The sequence below is a fragment of the Callospermophilus lateralis genome, chromosome 2, assembly GCF_048772815.1.
Source record: "Callospermophilus lateralis isolate mCalLat2 chromosome 2, mCalLat2.hap1, whole genome shotgun sequence".
NCBI lineage: Eukaryota > Metazoa > Chordata > Mammalia > Rodentia > Sciuridae > Callospermophilus > Callospermophilus lateralis.
Window position 1 is genome coordinate 189,933,525 of NC_135306.1, and position 21,167 is coordinate 189,954,691.

General features: G+C 50.6%; 1 protein-coding gene across 1 annotated transcript in view; it reads left to right on the forward strand.

The window, feature by feature from the left end:
• Positions 1–20,548, forward strand: part of Ext2 (exostosin glycosyltransferase 2) — a 143,260-nt gene extending 122,712 nt beyond the window's left edge. Inside the window, exons 11-14 of the mRNA XM_076847075.1 lie at positions 11,152–11,295; positions 12,055–12,183; positions 13,408–13,490; positions 19,882–20,548. Coding sequence (XP_076703190.1) covers positions 11,152–11,295; positions 12,055–12,183; positions 13,408–13,490; positions 19,882–20,020 — 495 coding nt within the window. The 3' untranslated portion in view covers positions 20,021–20,548. The remainder of the gene's footprint in view (positions 1–11,151; positions 11,296–12,054; positions 12,184–13,407; positions 13,491–19,881) is intronic.
• The last annotated feature ends 619 nt before the right edge of the window (positions 20,549–21,167 follow it).

Consider the following 21,167-nt stretch of genomic DNA (forward strand, 5'->3'; position numbering starts at 1 on the left):
CACCCCTGGCCTCACCACCTTCCTGTCCCCCACACCATCAGGGCCCCGTGGCTTTTGTGCCTCAAGAAGCAATGCTCAGGTTATTTTAAAGAGGCATCAGTTCCCTGGATGGTTATATGTGTGCTTTCCCTCTTCTTGCCAGAAAGGAGATGTCTGCAGAGATATTCCAACCCTGAGAGGATCCACATGTTTGAGAGTTATTGTTCCAAAGCTGCCTGTTGTCTCTTTGGGATTGATTACCAAGAACTTCGGCTGTTACAGAATTTGGCCTGTCGTTTCAGGGCATGGGGGATTTATCTTCGTGGACTACTTATCTGCCCTGATTGTGATAGAGATGCTTAACGGAGGTGCGTGGGCAGGACGCGGGAGAAGGCCAGGGAGACAAAAGCCACAGCAGCTCCGGGGCCCTGAACTGCCCAGCTCCCTCAGGAGGGCAGTGCCTATAGCCTTGAGAGGACAGCCGTGTCATCCATTGCAAGATGGCACTACTGCTGCAACCACCTGAGCTGGCGGCGGTTGGTGATTGCCGTCGCTCTGTATGGAGTGGGTCTGCACTGGGGAGGAATAAGAGGGAAGAAAACTTCTAAAGGCTCAGAGCAGACCTGACCTTAGAGATGTCACAACTGTGAAATGAGTCTCTAGAAAGCAAGATGAACTGGCCAGTGTGATATTTATGCTCACCTCTCAGATCATATTTATTTCTTGGTGCTTGAAATTGGTGCCTGGGGTTCACATCAATCATGAGTGCAGTGTACTGCGCTGTCCGTTGGCTGGTTTAGATCAGGACTTGGCAGCCTTTACAAGTAGTATTTCTAGGTTCCCAATTGGTCTTTGGGTCGAGCTGAAGATTTGAGGGTTAAGTGGAGGTCACAATCATATGTTGACACCTTGCTCTGGAGAAGGAAGGAAGAGGCCACCTTCTCACAGCCAGGGCCACCAGTCACGTCCACAGCAGAGAACTGGGCTTGACTGAAAAGCTCAGCTGTAGTCTGCTCCTTGCAACAGGGATGGTGCCTGCCTCATTTGCTGCTCTGTGCCTGAAGCTGGTTGGCACATAGCAGAGGCGCTGTGAACCCTGAGTGAGTGAGTTCAAGGTGTGGACTTGGAATTTATTTGTCAGTATACTGTGAGTAAATTACAAGGAATTGCTCAAAGTTTGATGACCCCATATTCTGTAATCATGGAAGTCTGGTCTTATACTCCTAGCTCACCAGACAGCAAAGGTAATCTTGTTCTGATCACTCACCTGGTTGGGAGCAGTGAGGATCTCAGTCCTAACTTTGTAACTGAACTTTCTTTTTCTTTCTTCCTTTAAAACCCGCGTAGCTCTCTTCCTGTTGCTGCTGCCCACCTGGCCCTTCCTGCCCTCTGCCTCCACTTGGCCTTTCCCCTGACCCCCACTTTCTGTTCTTTCCTTGTTTCCTATGCCACTGGCTTTTCTAAATTGCTAGCCCCTGGTTAGGGGGCATGCTTTAATGTTTTACCCACTCCCTGAACCACAAGACACTTATTTTGAGATAACTGTGAATTCACATGCAGTTATAAGAAACAGTACAGCAGTCCTATGCAGCTCGAGACACTTTTAGGGCTTTTGTGTCCTAAACGTAATTGGGAAAGCTGGTTTTAAATGAAAGGTACAAATGCAGTTCAGTGGAGGAAGGATAGCCTTTTCAGCAAATGTGCTAGAAAATTGGAAATGCATATGCAAAAGTTCGACCTAAACCTTACACCCTGTACAAAAATTAGCTGAAAGGAAGTCAGTCTTAAATGTAGAACAGAAAACCATAAAGCCTTTAGAAAAAAAAAAAAAAAGGATAAAATCTTCAAGGTCTGGGAGTAGGTGGAGAGTTCTTAAAACATGATCCATAAAAGGAGAAATTGATAAATTGGACCTCTTTTGCAAAAGACCTTCAAAGAGGATGAAAAAAAAAAACCTGCATACTGGGAGAAAATATTTGCAAACCACATATCCAACAAGGGACTAAATATCTAGAATATGTAAGGAACTCTCTGAACAGTCCAGTTGGAAAATGGGCCAAGCATATGAACAGACTTGTCACTGAAGAGGATATACAGATGGCGGATAAGCCCACGAAAGATGTTGAGTGCTTTAAGCCAGCAGGAAAATACAAAATCAAACCGCAGTGAGATCACTACACACCTATCACAATGGCTAAAATAAAAAATAATGACAACAGCAAATGTTGGTGAGGACACAGAGAAACCAGAGCCCTCCCTCCTGCATTGCTGCGGAGCATGTGAAGTGGTCCAGCCACTCGGGAAGTCAGTTGGGTGGTTTCTTGTACAACTGAGCATACAGCTACCTCAGGACCCAGAAGTTGCACACTTGGGCATTATCCCAGAGGAATGGAAATTTATGCTCACACAAAAACTTACATGTGAATGTTTGTACCAGCTTTATTTGTAACCACCAAAACCATTTCTCAGCTCAGATGTCCTTGAGCGGTGGAGTGGTTAAACAAACTGTGGTGAGTGCATACCATTGAACACTACTTATAGTGAAGGGACATAGACATCAGATACATAACACAGCTTGGCTGCATCTCCAGAGAACTGTGCTGAGTGGAAAAAAGCCATTCCCAAAAGGTGACATACTCCATGGTTCTCTTTCCAACCCTCATGAAATGACACGATTGTTGACATGAGGGGTTGCCAGGGGTTGGGGTGGTAGTTGTGTTCTAAAAGATCTGCAGAGGGCTCGTTGTAGTGGCACACACTTATAATCCCTACAACTTGGGAGGCTGAGGCAGGAGGATCGCAACTTTAGGGCCAGCCTCAGCAACTTAGCAAGGCCCTAAGCAACTTGACAAGACCCTGTCTGAAAATAAAAAATGAAAAAAGGACTGGGGCTCAATAAAAGTGCCTGAGATCAATTCCCAGTACCAAAAGAATGGCTTGATAGGGGGACCTCTGTGCTGGTGGAGAGACCTTTGCACCTGGGTTGACTCCAGGTTGATAGCATCCTAGAATTCTGTGAGTTGTTACCCTGGGGAGACTGGGTAAAAGAGACATAGGACTGTTGCATTATTCCTTAGAACTGCATGTTATCTCAAAATAAGATGTTTCATTAAAAGAATAATAGGAGCTCAATAAGCATCTGCATAAATGAATTAATAAAATAGTAATACTCAAGTCTCTTCATACCTAAACAGTGACTTTAGCTGGCTATTGGATTGTCTTTCTAGAACTTGTTATTAGCTTTAATTTTGGGGCCAGGATACCAGGGATTGAACTCAGGGGCACTCAACCACGGAGCCACATCCCCAGCCCTATTTTGTGTTTTATTTAGAGACAGGGTCTCAACCAAGTTGCCTAGTGCCTCACCATTGCTGAGGCTGGCTTTAAACTGTCAATTCTCCTACTTCAGCCTCCAGAGCCAGTGGGATGACAGGCGTGCCCCACTGTGCCCAGCCAGGCTTAATGTTTTGAAGACGGGGGAATATCTCTGGATTTTTTTTTTTTTTAATGCTATGGAGAATATCAGTTGTGACAGTTCAGGCTTTATTCTAGCTTTGCAGGTTTCACAAGCTACCCAAAGTCATCATTTGGAAATAGGTGGAATATGAATTAGTAATTTGAAAGCATCTTTCTGCTGCTTGGTCCTCCACCAAGAGGTTCTGAGGTGTAGTAAGCACACAGGTTGGGCACCAGGACACACAACCTCGTGAACTGTTTCGGAACCTCTGTCGTCTCGGGACTGCAGTGTTTGTGGTCAGTGTTCTTCTTGTCTCGGAACCCGAGGAACCCGAGGAACCCGAGGGGCCTGGCCAGTTTAGGGTAGCATCCCTGACATAGTGACAAGTTGCTGGGGCAGCTGCTTCCAAGAGGAGAATCAACTTCCTCCTTGCCAGACACAACTGGTACCTTCATCTCTGTCATTTAAACTGAACCTCAACAAAATCAACTGGAAATTTCAAAGCAGTTTCTGCTCGCTGAGCAGGACTTAGGAGAAGAGCAACTTAGCTCCCTGTCGCTGTTTCTCCTTTAACTTCACCAAACAGTCTCCTGAGAGCAGACTTCGAAATAGCACCACCCACCCTGGAGCTGAGGTTATGGAAATAAAAATGATGTGGCGTGTAGGGGGCCTTAAGGAGCACCAAATCAGCAAAACCTTGACCTGCGCCTGACCCGTCTCTTCTCCTCCCGCCCCGTCACACGCACCTCCTCCTGTTGTCTCCTGAGAGATTCATAGCCTCATGAAGAAGAGTGGTTGGGTTTCATCTTTCACTCAGCTGCTGTGGGCTTGCTTTTCCTTCCCTGCCCCAGAGCCTCCCAGATTCCAAGGGTCCAGAGGCTTTCTGATGTCACGCAGCAACGCACCAGCAGGCCACACAGCTGATGGGAGTTGCTTCTCTTAATGGTATGAGCATGTGGCTTTTTTTGCTAAATGGGAACCGTGTTCACAAGGAGCCTTCGGCTTTAGAGCTTGGGGCTTTAGAGCAAGGGACACAGGGTTTATCATTCAACCTTTTCTTTGGAGCCCAGGGCCTTACATATGCTAACGCCCTCTCCCACTGAGTCACATCTTCAGCGGCGCAGAGGGTCTTGTCTTGTTCTCCGGCCTGTCTTGCTGCCCCACGTTTCTCAACCTGGTTGTTCCGGGGGCAGTGTGACTCCTACACCCAATCTGCCACTGGCACCACAGAGCGGAAGCCCCTGGCGCTGAACATGCGGTACCTTGCTCTAACCTCTTCCTTTTACAGGTGAGAGACCAGACTCCAGGAGGTGAGATCCTCTTAGAGTCAAGGTGGGGTGGAGTCAGGTCTTCGTGGGCAGGACTGGACAGGGTTAGGTCCAGTTCAGGCCGACCTGGCGGCCTACCTAGCACAGCATCTCCCCTCCAGGCCTCAGTCTTTGTGTCTCTGCAGGGAGGAACCGGACTGAGTGGTCTCTGGCTCCGAGAGGGCCTGGGCGGGGCCGGCAGCTCACCCTGCACGCATGTGCCTTCTGTTGCTGTCCACAGAGGGCCATGGTCAGACCACCTGGCAAGCTGGTGCAGCTGCAAGGACAAGGCAAGTGTCTCAAGGCCAGTTCTCCAGGAGTGTCTTCCCAACAGTGGTGGCCCCTGGAAGATGTCCTCATGCACATTCCTCTGTCAAGTGGCCCAGCCCAGTCTGCCCTTTGGGCCTCATTGATGCCTCTGACCTCAAGAAAGAACTTGAAAGGACTGGGCATCGTGCGCCCAGCACCAGGCTTTCCCTGCAGCTGCGCTGAGCCAGCAGGGCCGCTGTCAGGCCCCAGAAGCCTCCCTGTGTTACTGGATTTCCTGTTTGGCTTATTCGAAGCAGAACCCTGCTCCGAGTCAAGAAAGCCTCGCAGGCAGACTGAAGCGCCCCGCAGGTAGATCTCAAAACAGTACAGTTCGCACATGTATTTATCAAAATTAGGGAACTCGGGGTGACAGCTCCTGGGCTCCCCTGCTCTAGTGTCTCACATCAGCATTCATTAATTGGGTCCCAGTGTGAACCAAGGTTCTTGAACTTTCTGCAGAGCACCCCTTGATGAAAGCCTCCACCTTCCAGTGTACTACTGAGCATGCGCTGAGAACCAAGCCAGCCAGCCCCCATCCGCTGCCTTTTCAGGAAATTCCAAGTGTGAAAGGTGAGCTTTGTTCCCAGAGGGCTGAGGGCAAATCTTATAACCAACTCTGCTGTGGAAACCAGCTTGGAATTGGAAGCCAGCCAGACACCCTTCCCCATCTGGGCAGCTCACAGGACGCGGAGCTCAAGGGAAGAGGCTCCTCGTGCAGAGCCATGTGCACGCTTTGGGTTCCTTGCGCCTCTGCCTTGGTGGACCCACGCATGTGACCCCGGGGGCTGAGCCACACGGATGGTCAGGGGCTGACAAAACAACATCGCTGCCAGGGGCACACCTTGGGTCTGGTGGTCCGTTTCCCCTGCCACTCCTCAGCCCATCTCTTGGCTCAAGAGTCCTGACCCTTTGCCATCCCTCCCACCTGGCAGAGTCTCCCTGAGGGACAGTACCTTTGAAAGTATGATGACTGCAGGGGCCGCTGCAGAGGGGCTGACTCCCTGGTGCTGACCAGTGGTTTCATGACTGCACGTCCCAGATGGACACCACCTGCTGCTGCGCCTTCCCCTCCCCAGCCTATGTCTGGAGCTCACTGTGGTCTGCACACACCCCGTTTAAGATGCAGCTCCAGGTGGCTCTGTGAGGACCGTGTGTCATGTACCCTCATGTGCACGGCAGTTGACAAGGTCAGTGATGCAGGCCAGGCGACCTAGAGACCCACGGCTTGAAACACATAGGTGATGGCCTAGCTCCGCAGGAACAGGTCATCAGGAGGAAAATGAGGACTCTAGCACTAAAAGCACAGTAGTGGCCTCCTAACCCAGCCCCTAGTGTCACCGGTGGCAGGATGAAGGCAGGCGCCTTGAGGAGACCAGCACACAGCTCGTCCCTGGCAGAGTGCGTCCTGGGCTGCTTTCCCATGTTCCCTGTGCGCTTTCCATAGGATGTGAGGGTCAGATGGGGCGGCCTCCTGAGGGCTTTCAACTGGGAGAAGACCTTGGCTTGATCCTGTAGTAGTGGGAAGCCACAGAAGACTTCAGGGGTTGGGGGCAGGGTGTTTTATTTATTATAAAAGAACTTCAGAAAGGCCAAGTAAGCACAGCTAGAAGCCTAGAAAGGCGAAAATTCCCTGATCAGATAAGAAGTGTTTGGGGCCAAGATTATAAAAGTTAGAATGGAAAGAACTAGTGGCGGGTGTTCCCTGGTTATGATCTGCTTCTGAACAGAGGTGTGGGACAGCCCCAAAGTGAGGTCTGTCCAAATTATCGCTGCGCCCCTAAGTGAGGCCTAGAATCTGCCCTAACAGGCGGCGTCTGGCTTCCAGGGCATATGTGACTAAACACGGCGAGGACATTGCGGCTGGAGGACTGAGCGGTCCAGCTGGCGAGTCCCTGAGGGCCGTGATGTGAACTGTGGTGCCAACACTGCAGGGACACACGCAGCTCCCCAGGGCCCGTGTTGCCATGGCAGGAGGCTGGCCCCAGAGCATCCCAGGGTAGGAGGAAAGGCGGGCGGGTGTGGAGCGGGGCTTGCCCTCTGCCTGGGAGGAGTGCTCCTGGGCACATGACGGGAGCTGCGCTAGGCTGGCCGGCACAGAGGGCCCTTCCCCTCTGCTTCCCTCCATTGTGATCCTGGAGTCGGCGGCAGGGTTATGGATGAGGTGACGAGGATGGTGTCCTGATTGGATCCAGCTGCCTGGAGTGAGCCAAGGGCAGAGGCCCGCGGGAGGAACCGCACAGGCTCCCCAGGAATCTGAACCTCAGGACACCTCTGATGCCGCTGCGAGTGCTGGAGTGTGGCACTCTGTAACCCAGCGTCGCCACATTAAGTCCCTCTGCAGAGAAGTCAGCCAACAGTGAGAGTCCCTCACTGCAGTCTGACTGCGTGTGACCCTAAGGCTGAGCAGTGGTGACGATGGTGGTGAGGCATAAGGATGGTAGCGGCACCCGGGGGCGAGGGTAAAGAGGAGGCTTCACGGAGATGACCTGAGCTTCTTGTGCATGGAGCGTAGGCTGCGCTGCCTTCAGGGAGCAGAACCTGACGGGTGTGCCACCCATGCCCCCACCCTGCCCTCCCAGGGTCAGTCACGTGACCTGGGCCCTCGGAGGCCCCATGGTGAGCGTGGCATGGTGTGCATGGAGCACCGGGTGCGATGCCCGGGAAGGGCTGGCAGGGCCTTCAGGGGAGTCCCCGGCCCAGCAGCGGTCACGGCTCGCATAACTCTGCTGCTGCTCTGGGCTCTATAAAACTCTAGCAGTATCATATTATTTTAATCTGCTGAAATACAAACCCGGAGTGGAGGGAAGGCGGCAGTGCACACATCTGAGGAAATGTCTGACAAGGGTTCATTTGTCTGCAGCTATTAGGACGATGCCTGTGGCCGATTAACTCTGCTGGTTACCACCCGGCGTTAATGAGGCTGCAGCCGAGAGCCCAGAGGTGAACTGCTTTCTCACCAGCCGGACCATGCCCAAGGACCCCAGTCAGACAGCTCGTAAACAGGGACAGGGTCAGCGGGGGCGGTGGGGGGGGGACTGGGCAGAGACAGTGTAATGACTCAGCAAGTGTCCCTCCCACTCCTGGAAGAGCGCTCAGAGATGCACAGCCGCCTGAGGACTGCTGTGTTCCTCACAGCCCACCACGAACCGCCGCAGGGTCCTGAGCTAGGAGAGCTGAAGAGGGGAGGGTGTCTTCTCTGCTCTGGGCTCCTTACCTGCTCACCTGCTGCGTGCTCAGCAGGTGTGCGGAGATGGTCACACGCAGGGCAGTTCTTTGTGCTTGGAATACGTCAGCAAATAAAGACAGTCTGTCCTGGTCCAGTGTGACTCCTCCCTGAGGAAAGTGGAAGGCCTGTGCTTCATGAATATGGAAGTAACTGCCAAGAATGAAAGTTCCGTAAAGCAAAGCAAAGGCTTGAAAACGGGGGGTGTAGTGGGCGTTTGGTTGTGGGTGGTTTGGGCCTTGGATGCGAAAGCCCAAGAAGCCCCTTGGGGTAGTTGGCAGTGGTGATCTGACCGATGAGAGGGAGCCAGCCTTTTTCTTTTTCCTTCGATACTGGGGATTGAACCCAGGAGCGCTGTACCACTGAGCCACATCCCCAGCCCCTTTTTTATTTTGAGACAGTGTCTCACTAAATTGCTGAGGCTGGCCTCAAATTTGTGATCCTCCTGCTTCGGCCTCCAGAGTAGCCTGGAATACTGGTGTGCACCACTGTGCCTGGCTAGAAACCAGGCTTTTGAAAAGCAGGGAGAGCCTTCCAGACAGAAGAAGTAGCCAGTGCAGAGGGCTTGGGGTCTAGTCATGATGGCAGAGCAGAGAGACCTGGTGTGTGGGAGAACATGGTGAGAGAGCACAGGAAGGGTGCAGTAGCAAGGCATTTCTTGTCTTCGTTTGAGGGTGGGACATTTCTTAAAGATTTTCAGAGATATGTTGAATTGTGTCCCTTTCACTTCAGAATGTGACTTTATTTGAAAATAGTGACTTCTCAGATGTCACCAAGTTAAAATGAGGTCCAGGGCGGGCCCCAACCTAGTGTGCCTGGTGTCACTGGGGAAGCTGGCCGCATGGTAACAGGGCTGGAGTGTTGGGGTGCAAGCCTGGGGTGCCAGGGCGGCAGGGCGGGCTCCGCAGGAACCTGGCTTGTGTGGCACCTGGAGTTTAGCTTCTCTTCTCCTGGTGTTCCAAGCCCCGCGGGTGTGCTTCTTTGCTTCCACAGCCCCAGGAAGCTAAGAAAAAGGAAGAGAGGTACCACGCACTGTCTCTGCCTCCAGAGTGGCAGTCGGGAAGCCACCAGTTACTCTGGCTTGAGACCCTGTGGCTTCCATAAATATATATGTAAATATACAATGAAAATAATTATAAAAAATAAAATAGAGACCACTGGTCGGATCGCTCTGTGCTGAGCACCTTAACGTTCGCTTAGATGTGGGTGGTCTTTCTAGAGGTGTGTGCACGCCAGGGTCTGGAAGGGCAGGAGTGGCAACCAGGGGACAAGGTAGAAAGAAAACTGTCACAGGGTCCAAGGGAGAAATGGTGGTGGTTGGAGCTCCAGGGTGTGGTTGGGGATGGTAAGAGGTGGTCAGAGTAGAGTAGCAGGACTTGCCCATGGCCTGGGAGGGAGGCTGGGAGGGCAAAGGCCGATGCCAGCACCTGGGCTGGAGCAGTGGGCTGGACCATTGACTGAGGTAGCGACATGGGGGTGACCGGTCAGGGACGTGAGATTCAGAGTGTATTTTAGACATGGTAGGGAGGGGGTGCCTGTTTGTCCAGGCAGAGGTGCTCATTAGGGGTTGTTTAGCTCAGGAGTGTCCTGGCTAGGCATAAAGTTAGAGGTCGTCAGATTAGAGTTGGTATTTAAGGAGATGAAAACTAGACACAGTTCCTTAAAGAAAGAGATGGAGAAGAAAACAGGGCCTGGGCTTGGACCCTCAGGAGCCTCATTACTTAGAATTCTGCTCCAGGTTGCGAAACCAGCAGAGGAGAGTGAAAAGAGGCACAGGACGGCCAGCTAATGTCAAGGCTCACTCACGAATGGCCCTTCTCTCTCTTAAAGGTTACACTATTGTACATAATCACACGGGGGGTGGGGGAAGGTATGGCAGTGCCTCATCCCCAGTGTGTGAAGTTGTGTGTGAGCCAACAAGACGGCACCCAGGCCCTCCCCCAATGGAGAAGCCACGGTGTGTTCTCAGTGGGCTACGGAGTATGGAGTCAGACAAATCCTGTACACTTTAGGCTTCTATTAGGATGTAAGAATGAAGGTGTGTTCAGGAAAAATAGATGCTTTTTAAAAGAAGACTTTGGAACTTTTCATAATCACCAATTTAACACGAATCAGGGCAGTTGAGTTTCAGAGTTCCATTTATTCTTCATTTGTGTATTCATTAAAAATGGCCACATGTGGTGGCACACACCTATAATCCCAGTGACTTGGGAGGCTGAGGCAAGAGGATCACAAGTTCAAGACCAACCTCAGCAACTTAAAGAGGCCCTTTCTCACAATAAAAAGGGAAAGAATCCAGGCGTGGTGTCTCACACCTGTAATCCTAGCAGTTTGGGAGGCAGAGGTAAGAGGATTGCAAGTTCAAAGCCAGCCTCAGCAAAAGTGAGGTGCTAAGCAACTCAGTGAGGCCCTGCCTCTAAATAAAATACAAAATAGGGCTGAGGAGGTGGCTCAGTGGTTGAGTGTCCCCAGGTTCAATCCCTGGTACTCCCCAACAAAGAAAGGAAAAGAAGTGGGATGTAACTTATCGGTAGAGCTCTGGAGAAGCTCTGGATTCAATCCCTAGTACCACCAAAAAAAAAAAAACTATTTCATTATTCACGTGTTGGCTAAACTCAGTAAGCTCTTCTTTCGCATCACTTGAAATTTCCAAGCATATCAAGAAGTTTGGAGGAAATCAGAATCAACCGCTATCTTTGAAATTTGGTAGAAGGACGGGCACCTGTTAAGACTGACTGCCTTCCGAAGCCCACTCTGCCCTTCTTAGTTGGTGAAGACTCAGCCCTCGGGAGGCTGCTGCCACCCACTGGGTAACTGCACTGAGCGGCTTTCTCCTGAAGGGGAATTGATGTGACGTGATGCGCTTCCATCCCTAGGTCTGGCGGGAATTTCCTGACCGGCTGGTGGGCTACCCGGGTCGTCTGCATCTCTGGGACCATGAGATGAATAAATGGAAGTACGAGTCGGAGTGGACGAACGAGGTCTCCATGGTGCTCACTGGGGCAGCTTTTTATCACAAGGTGAGCGGGCGCAGGCTGGGGTCACTGGGTCCCCTCTGACAAAACTGAGGAATGACACCTGTTGTATTTGTCCCAATGGATTTTTTCATACCTGCTGCTGGGTTTAGGGAAAGTATCCTACTGAGAGGACTTAGAAAAGCCATGTTGTGTGATATTCCTTTTAAAATAAGTTTATTATTTTTTTAACTATACAAACAATACATGCTCCTATACAAAGTACTAAGATTTATAACACTATAATGAGTAACAGTCACCCTAATTATGTCACCTCGAGAGCAGCACTCTTGTCACTGGATGTGTTTCAGCTTGCCTTTTATTTACTTATCCATGCACACTGCATTAGCTTCCATCACTGAGACAAAATGCCTGAGAAAAACAACTCTGAGAAGGAAAGATGGATGTGGCCCATGGTTTAGAGGTTTTAGTCCACATGGGCTAGTTCCATTGCTCAGGCTTTGGGCCTGAGGCATGGCAGAAGGGTGAGGTGGAGGAAAGCAGCTCACTGGTGGCAGCCAGGAAATGGAGAGAGGGAGGGAGAGAGTGGACAAGATGGTCCCTTCAGGGCACACCCCAACCTGCTTCTCCCGATGGGCCCCCTCCTCCTGCAGTTTTCACCACCTCCCAATAATGCCTTAGTGGGCTAATCCACTGATGGGCTCAGAGCTCTCAGGATCCTGTCACCCCCAGAGCTTCCCCTCCAAACACTGCTGCATGGGAACAGGCTTCAGCATGCCTTCTTCTTTTCTTCCCACCTGACAGTATTTTAATTACCTGTATACCTACAAAATGCCTGGGGACATCAAGAACTGGGTTGATGCGCACATGAACTGTGAAGATATAGCCATGAACTTCCTGGTGGCGAATGTCACGGGGAAGGCTGTCATCAAGGTAAGAGGTCCTGCACCCACTTGCTGTGCTTTCTTGGGCAAGTCGCCACCCACCAAGCCTGAGAGGTGCTTGTAGCTATAAGACTGTGGCCCTGGGGCACAGATACTTGCACAGTGACCAGGCTGTGTGGTCCTAACATTCCCAGCTTTTGAAAGTATGTTGCCCGCATTAAAAACTGAGAATATATAAAGATCCTCTGAGGGAGTCTTGTACATGACAAAACTATTTATGCCTAAAACTCAGACTTTGCTCAAAGCAGAACCTAGATATGTAGAGGAAGCCCCCTTCTCTGTGTGGGTGGGATCACCGTGACCTTTCTTCTTCCTGGATTATACCAGAAGTGGGCAGCGCAGACTCCCCTCAGAGTCTGCCTGGAGAGCCCAGATTCCACAGGAGCTCATGCTGGAATCTTGGGGTGGCATTTCCATCTATTGCACATGATTAAGCGAGGAGCCCGTGAAAGAGGACAAGTCGCCATCTTCCCCCAGGGCCTCCATGTCCCCCAGCTCTCTAAATGACTCAGTGAACAGCCAACTGCAAGAGAAATTAAAGAAAGTGAATTTCCACCCCTAACTTTGTTTTCCATGCTGTTGGCTGTGGCTGCTAGCTCTGGACAGGTGTCTTGCCCCTAAGCCTCGCCCTGGCTAGCTGGCCTTCTTGCGCTCCTGTCCTTCCCTCAGTTTGATGGAAGTGTAAGGTTTGGGAAAGTGGAGGGGCAGTCAGGGAAAAGGATTCAGGGGGGAGGGACGATTGGAATTTTTTTCGTGACTAAAGGGAACTGCAAAATAAGCTGTGTCTTCCAGAGTACAGTGCTGCTCCTAGCATCTGCCATTAGCTGAGAGAAGGAGAAAGAGTGCCTGTTGGAACTGAGGTTATGGTGAAAGTTATGGGAAGCTGTATTTCATCGCCCGTGTGGCTGCAAGAACAAACGGTGTTTATACAAGGACCTTGGCAGTGAGAAAACAGTCATTAAACAGGAATTAAGGAGCTTGTCATCACCACTTCTTCCCAGTTATAGAAGGCAAAAGCCCTCCAAGCCTCTTTTATTGGGCCCTTGTGAGTTCTGTTGGCTGAGCCAGCCCGAGCTGAGCGGAGGAAGGGTGAGGTGTGCGTGTGCGTGCGCAGCATCTCCGCTTACAGCCGGAAGTGTGCAGAGTGGTGTCTCAGCTTGACTTTTAGAGTCCGTGGCACTGAAGCCAGGTATGTTTTATGCTCCTCTGTCAGGTGACCCCACGAAAGAAGTTCAAGTGTCCTGAGTGCACGGCCATTGACGGGCTTTCTCTAGACCAGACACACATGGTGGAGAGGTGAGTGAGCCTCAAGCAAGTCTGCCCCAGCCCTGATCCCCATTTCCTGCCCTGGGCCTGTTTATGGGACTTTGTTGGAGATATAAGGACAGCAGCTGGTAGCCATAGTCACCTCCTTGGCACGGTGGGAATTGGGTTAGTTCAAGCCCAGGTCACCCAAAGAATTAATTTGGAATGCTACTCACTCAATTTGTAATGGCTGGAAGGGTCTTAAAAATATAGCTGGCCCTAAGCTCCAGAAGCCAGATTCTCCATGTGGCCTAAGCAGTTAACTGTCTACAGTCACTGAGTGGAAGCTAGTTAATTCCAAGGAAATACTGGATTGTTTCTCAGGGTAGCATCTCCATGTCATAGTAGAAGCTTGACTAGAAAGAATTAAGCCAAGCCCACCAGAGACAGATTACCTTTGCTGATGTTACCAAAACACCTGCCAAGAGCAGGATCCAGAGCCAGGGCAGCTGTGAAGGAGTCCCTTTGTTTCTGTTCCTCCCATTACTCTACAAGCACACGCCTGTGTGGGACGTGATCCTGGACGTGAAGACACCAGCAGTGGGAAATGTGTCTTTCCCTCAGACCCTCAGAACCTTACACTAGACCTGACATTCCCACTGTGCCCCCAAAGTCCCCAAGCTTCACAGTGCCTGAATCAGATCTCAATCTTCCCAAAGGCAGCTCCTTACTCGTGGCAGCTGGCTTTGCCGTGTTAGGGCACTATTGTCAAGGGACCAAAATGCACTTAGAGAATGTTCTAGTGACCTTTTGGAATGAGATACCTGGCTTGAATTCCCACAGATCTTACGCGCATCTGCTTGCAGAATTGCATATTTCTGAAAACCGTGAGCCACAATAGATCCCTCAAGCTGTAGGATTTTGTGGTACAGGTTTTCCCTTAGCTTTTGATGTTTTTATAATGCTTTACTCGTTCTGATTTTCCAAATAATCTCCTTATCCTATCATCTGTGACTTACCTAGATGAAATTACCCTTACCAATTGTTGGCGTGAGATAGTACATTATTGTGTTTGGGGATTATCGTCACTGGTAATCTAAGTGTCACAGGTAAGGGTCATGACATTAAGAGCCAGCCGTAGCCCAATTGGAAAAGGCCCCATTAGTGGTTCTTCTGGAGCACGTGAAGTTGCTTTGGAAACCATCTATTCTCTGTTTGAGGAGATTCAGCACATTAAGCCCAGTGGTGATTGGGTTAGATGGTGGGGACACAAGGGAAGGAAGTGACGGGAGGAGGGTTGACCTGACGATGGCCTTGAAGCTCATGCTGAGGCTCCTCAGCTCTTCCCTGCACCCTGAGGCCACAACAAATGCCAAGAGGCTTAAAAGACAAAGTGAGAAAGGCACCGAGAGCAAGTCCAGTTCAGTGCGCACTCAGGTCCCTGAGCAGAGGAACAGCCGGTGACGCCTGCTCTCTAGAAGACACCTGGGAAAGCACAGGCCTATCCAGACACACAGGCCATCGTGATCCCAGATGACCTGTGATAAGTGCCCTGAGGGAGGCTCAGAGGGTCGACTCCTTGCTGGGTTAATGATTCAGAGTAGCTTTGTAAAGGAGGTGACACCTGATGGAGACCTTCAAAAATCTCTAGGATCCCAATCAATGGAACTGGGCAAGGTAAGGAGAGGGGCCAAGGATGCCTGATCCACAAGTTCAAGTTCATTTGGCAGGCATGGTGAAGTTCCATTTGGCCAGAGCCAGAATTCTGGCCTGTTGGTGTCGAGTGCAAGGCCCTTTGAACCATCACTCAAGGAGCTCAGAATTTTCCTTCAGGCTCTGGTAACTCTGTAAGTCACCCAGGGCTTGTTGGGGGTTTTTGTTTGTTTGTTTGTTTTACTCAGAGATTGAATTCAGGAGTACTTAACCCCTGAGCCATATCCCCAGCCCATTTTATTTTTTATTTTGAGACAAGGTCTCACTAAGTTGATCAGGGCCTCCTAAATTGCTGAGGCTGGCCTTGATCCAGCTATCCAGCTATCCTCCTGCCTTAGACTCCTGAGTTGCCGAGATTGCCACTATGGCTGTTTTTTGTTGTTTTTTTTTTTTCACCCAGGGTTTTTGATCTGTTGACTAACTTGATCAAAGAATGGCTTTGAAGCTGGGTATGGTGGCACACACCTATAATCCCAGCAACTCCTGAAGAAGAAAGGACTCAAATTCAAGGCCAGCCTGGGTAACTTAGCAAGACCTGTCTCAAAATAAAGAGCTGGGGGTGTGGCTCAGTGGAAAAAGACTTCCTGGATTCAATGCCTAGTACCACAAAAAAAAAAAAAAAAATTTGCTTTGAGATTAATTTGTAAGTAGTGTCTAAGATGGGATGAAAAATGATAAAATTGTAGAAAGAAGACAAGTTGTTAGAAACCTTGAACTAATCTGAATGTGGAAAGAAAGTTAACAAATTAACTCTCAAGAAAAGGAAGAGGTGCCCGAATGTGGTTTCCAAATGTACAGGTATGGAGAGGGTACAGACAAGGAGTCAGCAGATTACTTAGATTTGGAGTAAAAAAAGGTGCAGTACCTTTAACAGTGTGCACAGTGTAGTGGAGGAAAGGGGCACTGTTAGGGCACACTAGAGGGTTAGCCTGGGTGAAATTGGAGAATAAGGAGGGCGATTCTGAGGCCTTGCCCTCTGTGTGGAGATCTAGAACAGTGACCAGGCAGTTAGAAACATGGAAACAGACTGCAGAAAGGTGTTTGAACTGAGTCTGTCTTCTGCTCAGGAACCACAGCCGACTAAAGAAAAGCCAAGACAGACTCTGGGATATCCTCACATTTAGGAGACCGAAGGCGTAACTGGAAACAAGCAGCAGCTGTCAGAGAGGCCTGCAGGCAGGCGGTGCCAAAACAAGGAGGGAGCAAGGGTCGCGCAGAGCAGGTCTTGGCACAGGGTGGTTATTGGTGACCTTAAAAAATACTGTCAGAGAGTGATGCAGACAAGGCTCAGAGCCTGAGCTGGTGAGAGAGGAGTTAGGCAGGGAGGCGATGCTTTTGAGAGATTTAATAGGGAGTAGACAAATAAATCAGCAAAATGTTTTGTGGTTACAGATTGAGGCCCTGGGCCAATCGTGGTGGTGCACACCTGTAATCCCAGCAACTCGGGAGGCTGAGGCAGGAGGATTCCAAGTTCAGGGACAGCCTCAGCAATTTATTGAGCTGTCTCATAGTAAAAAAATAAAAAGGGCTGGGGATGTAATTCAGTGGTAAAGTATCCCTGGGCTCAAAAATCCAGCACCCCTCAAAAAATAGATTGAGGCACTGGATTATTAATAAGGTACTGAGGACTACGGTATAGCTCAGTGGTAGCGTTGCCAGCCTAGGATGCCTGAGCCCCTGGGTTCAATATCCAGCACCAAAAAAAAAAACAAACAAAAAAAAAAACATTCATATTGGGAGAGAGAAAGACATGATTTAAGCCATCTTGGGTAGCCTAGGAGCGAGAGTTACAACTGCAGAATTGTTCACTTGTTTTAGTTTTAATATTTCCCTTTGCAGAATACACATTTACACAAACCAGCAGAAGTGGTAGCACTTACCAGCCTCTGACCTTATATTTGGGCGCCTGGATCTGAAATCTCAGTTGTGTAGGAGAGTAGTTTTTTACTACCCAGCATCTATTTCCAGAATCAACTATCTCTTCAAGAATCAGAAGAATTTATAGTGGTTCATTTGCCTAGTAACTTTACCACGAGCAGGTTTACTCGGCAGACAGAAAGCATTCATTTAAGAAAACATAGTATTTTGATTCAGATCAATCTTTGTTCAGAGTGTGAGCTTGTCACTCATTAGATTGGCTTATCTTATCTGAATTTCAATCTCTTTGTCTATTGAGATGGGGATGTTAATATGTACCAAATCCCAGGGCCCATTCCCAGGTTCAGCAAATATTTATGAGCATCTTAGTACCCGGCAGTATGTCAGGCGCTGGGATAGAGCTCCTGTAGCCCAGGGCCTGGCAGTGTGAGTTTCCACCCCATTTCCCTGCACTGGTCCTGAAGGCTCCTGGTCACTCTAGGTGATGGGATGTGCTTTAGGAAAAGCCCGTGGACCTTTCCTCCCGGACACTGCAGCACTGCCCAGCCAGAGACTGGCAGTTCTGAGCGAGCACACTTGATGGGAAAGCAGCAGGAAACCAGGGTAACCCAACCTCCCCACCCCAGTCACTCAGCCAGGCTCGCCTGCCTGCTGTTCCCTGCCCCAAACCTCCTGGATGGAAAGCAGCCGGCTGGGGAAGGGCCTGTACCCGCCCCCCTGTGCCAGGCTGTGTGCAAGGAGGAAGCGCCTTCAGAGCGGGGTTAGCCAGGGTATCTGGCAGCGGTTCAGGCTGGCCTGAGCCCCAGGGCATATCGCCACGGCCCATGCACTGCTGGAAGATCTGGTTACAGAGGACACCTTGCTGTTAATACTCTCCCTGGGCCATAAAGTGCCACCCTCAGCCAAGAGCCAGGGGTATCCATGCTGGGCGCGGCCAGGCTGGGCTGGCCAGAGCCTGTGTGCGCAGCACCTGGAAACTGGAAGAATCTTTCCTGTTTACAGACAGAAGTACTGTCAGAAAGTAAAACCTGTAGAGATTTGACTTGGTTGGCCACTGCTTTGACCCTGTGGTTTGAAGAGAGGGAAACTATTGTCCAGCGCTTGAACCACATCACCTAGAGTCTTCACTCTCCCCAGCAATTCTTCCCTGGGTCTGGATGCTACCTGCCCCCCACCTCCCGAGTCTCAGGAAGGAAACTCAGATACTAGCAAGTTATGGTGGAGTCTGATGCCAAGAGCCAGGTTCTGCCCAGTTCTACCACTTTCTAGCTCTGGGTCCTTGGGCAAGTTACTTAGCCTTATTTTCTTAATCCATCACCTTAGGATAATATAAACCCAGTCCCTGGGCAAGGGAGAGGGATGGGGAGGGATACTTTAAGGAATCTAGAGATATCTATGGCCAGGAGTAGACTCTCAACTGACTCTTAACTTCCAGCTCCTTCCTTTGGACCCTGGAATTACACTAGTAGATACATTTGTATGAGATCATAATTAAGACTTTAGCCTCAGGAGCCAGAATGCCTGGGTTTGGCTCATGGCTCTTCTAGGTTTTTGGACCTGTCGACATGTTACTTAGCTTCTCCATGTCTCAGTCTCCCCCAGGGAAAATGGGAACGAGAGGCCATCACACCCCTGTTACGAGGAGAACTGGAAGCACTGTTAGCCTGGCAAGTTATTTAACAGTGCAGATGACGAATCCAGCTACTTGTGGTGTCAGTGGGCATGAGGGCACGTTAGCTGAAAGCTCCAAGTGAAATGGTTCAGATGTTTCAGAAACATAATGACAAGGGGAAAAAACAGTAACAGCAATCTTCTTTATTAATGGTTTCCTTCTGAAGCCAAGCTCATCCATGCAAACTTGTTGATTAAAATAACAGGAAGCCAGGTTTTCGGTTGTACCTCTCTAAGGACAAAGAGATTGTGCCAAGTCCGCCTGGTGGGCAGTTGGCCAGTTCCTGCTGCAGCTCTCCAGAGCCGAGGACCTGCCACCTGATGCCATCCCTGAGGTCCCCTGACTGCAGACACGGCTTCCCCAAGCCTGGCTCCACTCCAGTCTGGTGCTGACCTTGCTTCTTGCCCAGCCGCCACACTCAGTTGACCTGATTGACCTGCATCGTCCCTAAAATACGCCTGGCCCAGTCCTCTCTGAGGGTTGCTGACCAGCTCCAGGCGGGGTTGGAGCTAGGAGATGCCTCTCCTCCAGCACCTCCAGCACCTCCAGCAGGAGCTGTTGTCCCAAGTTGGCAAGGGTGACTAAAATCACACAAATTAGGCAAGCAGACCCGTGTGAGCTCCGCTTGTCAGAGGAGCTTGTGCAGGTGCCTGGTGCTTCCTGGAGATGGCCACGTGCAGGCCCTGCATGAGTGCTGCTCAATGAACCAAGTGTTCCTTGTTTGAAATTGAGGTTCGCTGCCCATCTTCCCTCGCTGCCCACTGCCACATGGGTAAGACCCTTCTCCTGCCCTTTAAACTTTACTAAGCCGAGCTCAGATCCAAGTCGCTTTCCTTCCCACCCTCCTTAGCTGGCAGAGATGGGGTTAAGGTCTGTTGGCAGCTAATCCACCTGGGTCTGAGGCCTGCCAGTGCTGAGCTGGAAGAATGACTGGAATTTGAGGGGGAGGGGGAGAGATCCTGACCTGTAGAACAGCCTCCAACCGCATCCTTTCACTTTCTCCCCCCCCCCAACTGAACCTGGACCCCCAGCTCCTCCTTGATCCCTACCTCTCCATCTTCCCCTGAGCCTGGCTGCAGGCTGAGTTTCTCTTGTTGATGGGAACACGATGTATTTTGCTGTCACCTCTCAGTCTCTCAAACATTTACCTTCCCCACCCCCTTTGCCCCGCTCCCACAGGTCCGAGTGCATCAACAAGTTTGCTTCTGTCTTTGGAACGATGCCCCTCAAGGTGGTGGAGCACCGGGCTGACCCTGTGCTATACAAGGACGACTTTCCTGAGAAGCTGAAGAGCTTCCCCAACATCGGCAGCCTGTGAGGTGTGCCACTGGGGCCGGGCAGAGCTGCTCCCAGCCGTACTGTGGGGCAGAGAGGTGGGGTGACAGACTGGGCTCCGCGCACCCACTCCCACCTTCTCAAGATCAGAAGCCAGAGGCTCCCAAGCCCGGAGCCCTGCAGCCACACCTGGGTCCTTCTGGCCTCCAGGGTTCTCTTCACAACAAGTGGGAAGGAGTCTTGGTGGCACATGGACTTGGCTCCAGCACGTTCAGTTGTAGGTGTGCAGTCGGCCGACAGGCCATGGGACTGCACAGTGGAGGAGCCAGCCAGCCCTGAGACCGTGTCAGAGGTGCCCCTCACTTCAGTCATTGCCCACCAGCGAGTCGTGGAGGAACAGCCAAGCCCTGGATTTGGTGCCAACCCAGACTTCTTCATGGGTTGGTCTGGTCCTGGGCCCTGGGGCTCCAGGCGCAGGCAGAGGAAGAACGCTGACTGAGGTCCTATCAGTTCCATGAACTACTCTTTGGTGCAGCTTTTATATGATTAAAATTATTGTTTACTCCTTTTTTTTTTTATGTCTTAAGTGCTGACTCTTGGTGATCTGGGACCCATCCTTCTTTCGTGCACTTGCCTCGGCCTCTGGCCTGATGACAGTCTGGGAGGACTCACCAGGAGGGGCCCTGGTCATGAGTGACCTAAGAACAGGGGCTCAGAGGCCTCCACAGGCCCCTCACTCCCAGTCAGCGGCCGTCCATACCACCTCAGCATGCTGGGCCACCAAGAGTGCCCTCTCGTGCCGTGGAGTACCATGTGGTAAAAGCTGAAGGGGGTGTGACCCCCACCCCAAGGGGATGCCAGAATTTCCCTCTTCTCTTGGTGTAAACGTGACATGGGCCAGGGAGGCTCTGGCCAACGTTAAATTCTGCTGTAACAACCACTATGCAACAGTTGCTGGTACATTTAAATCATTAAATTTCAGCATTTAGTAATACTGCACATGTGTGAATTATACCTCTTTAAGCCCAGTTGATGAACAAATCTACTCTGGCAAATGTTAAATGTTATGGATTCGAAACAGATTTATCTGGCTCTAATATTAAGATTAGCCACAGTTTGGGCTTCAGCCATAACATATGTCCCCAGAACACAGAATACATAACAATTTGCTTAGAATGTGGATATAATTA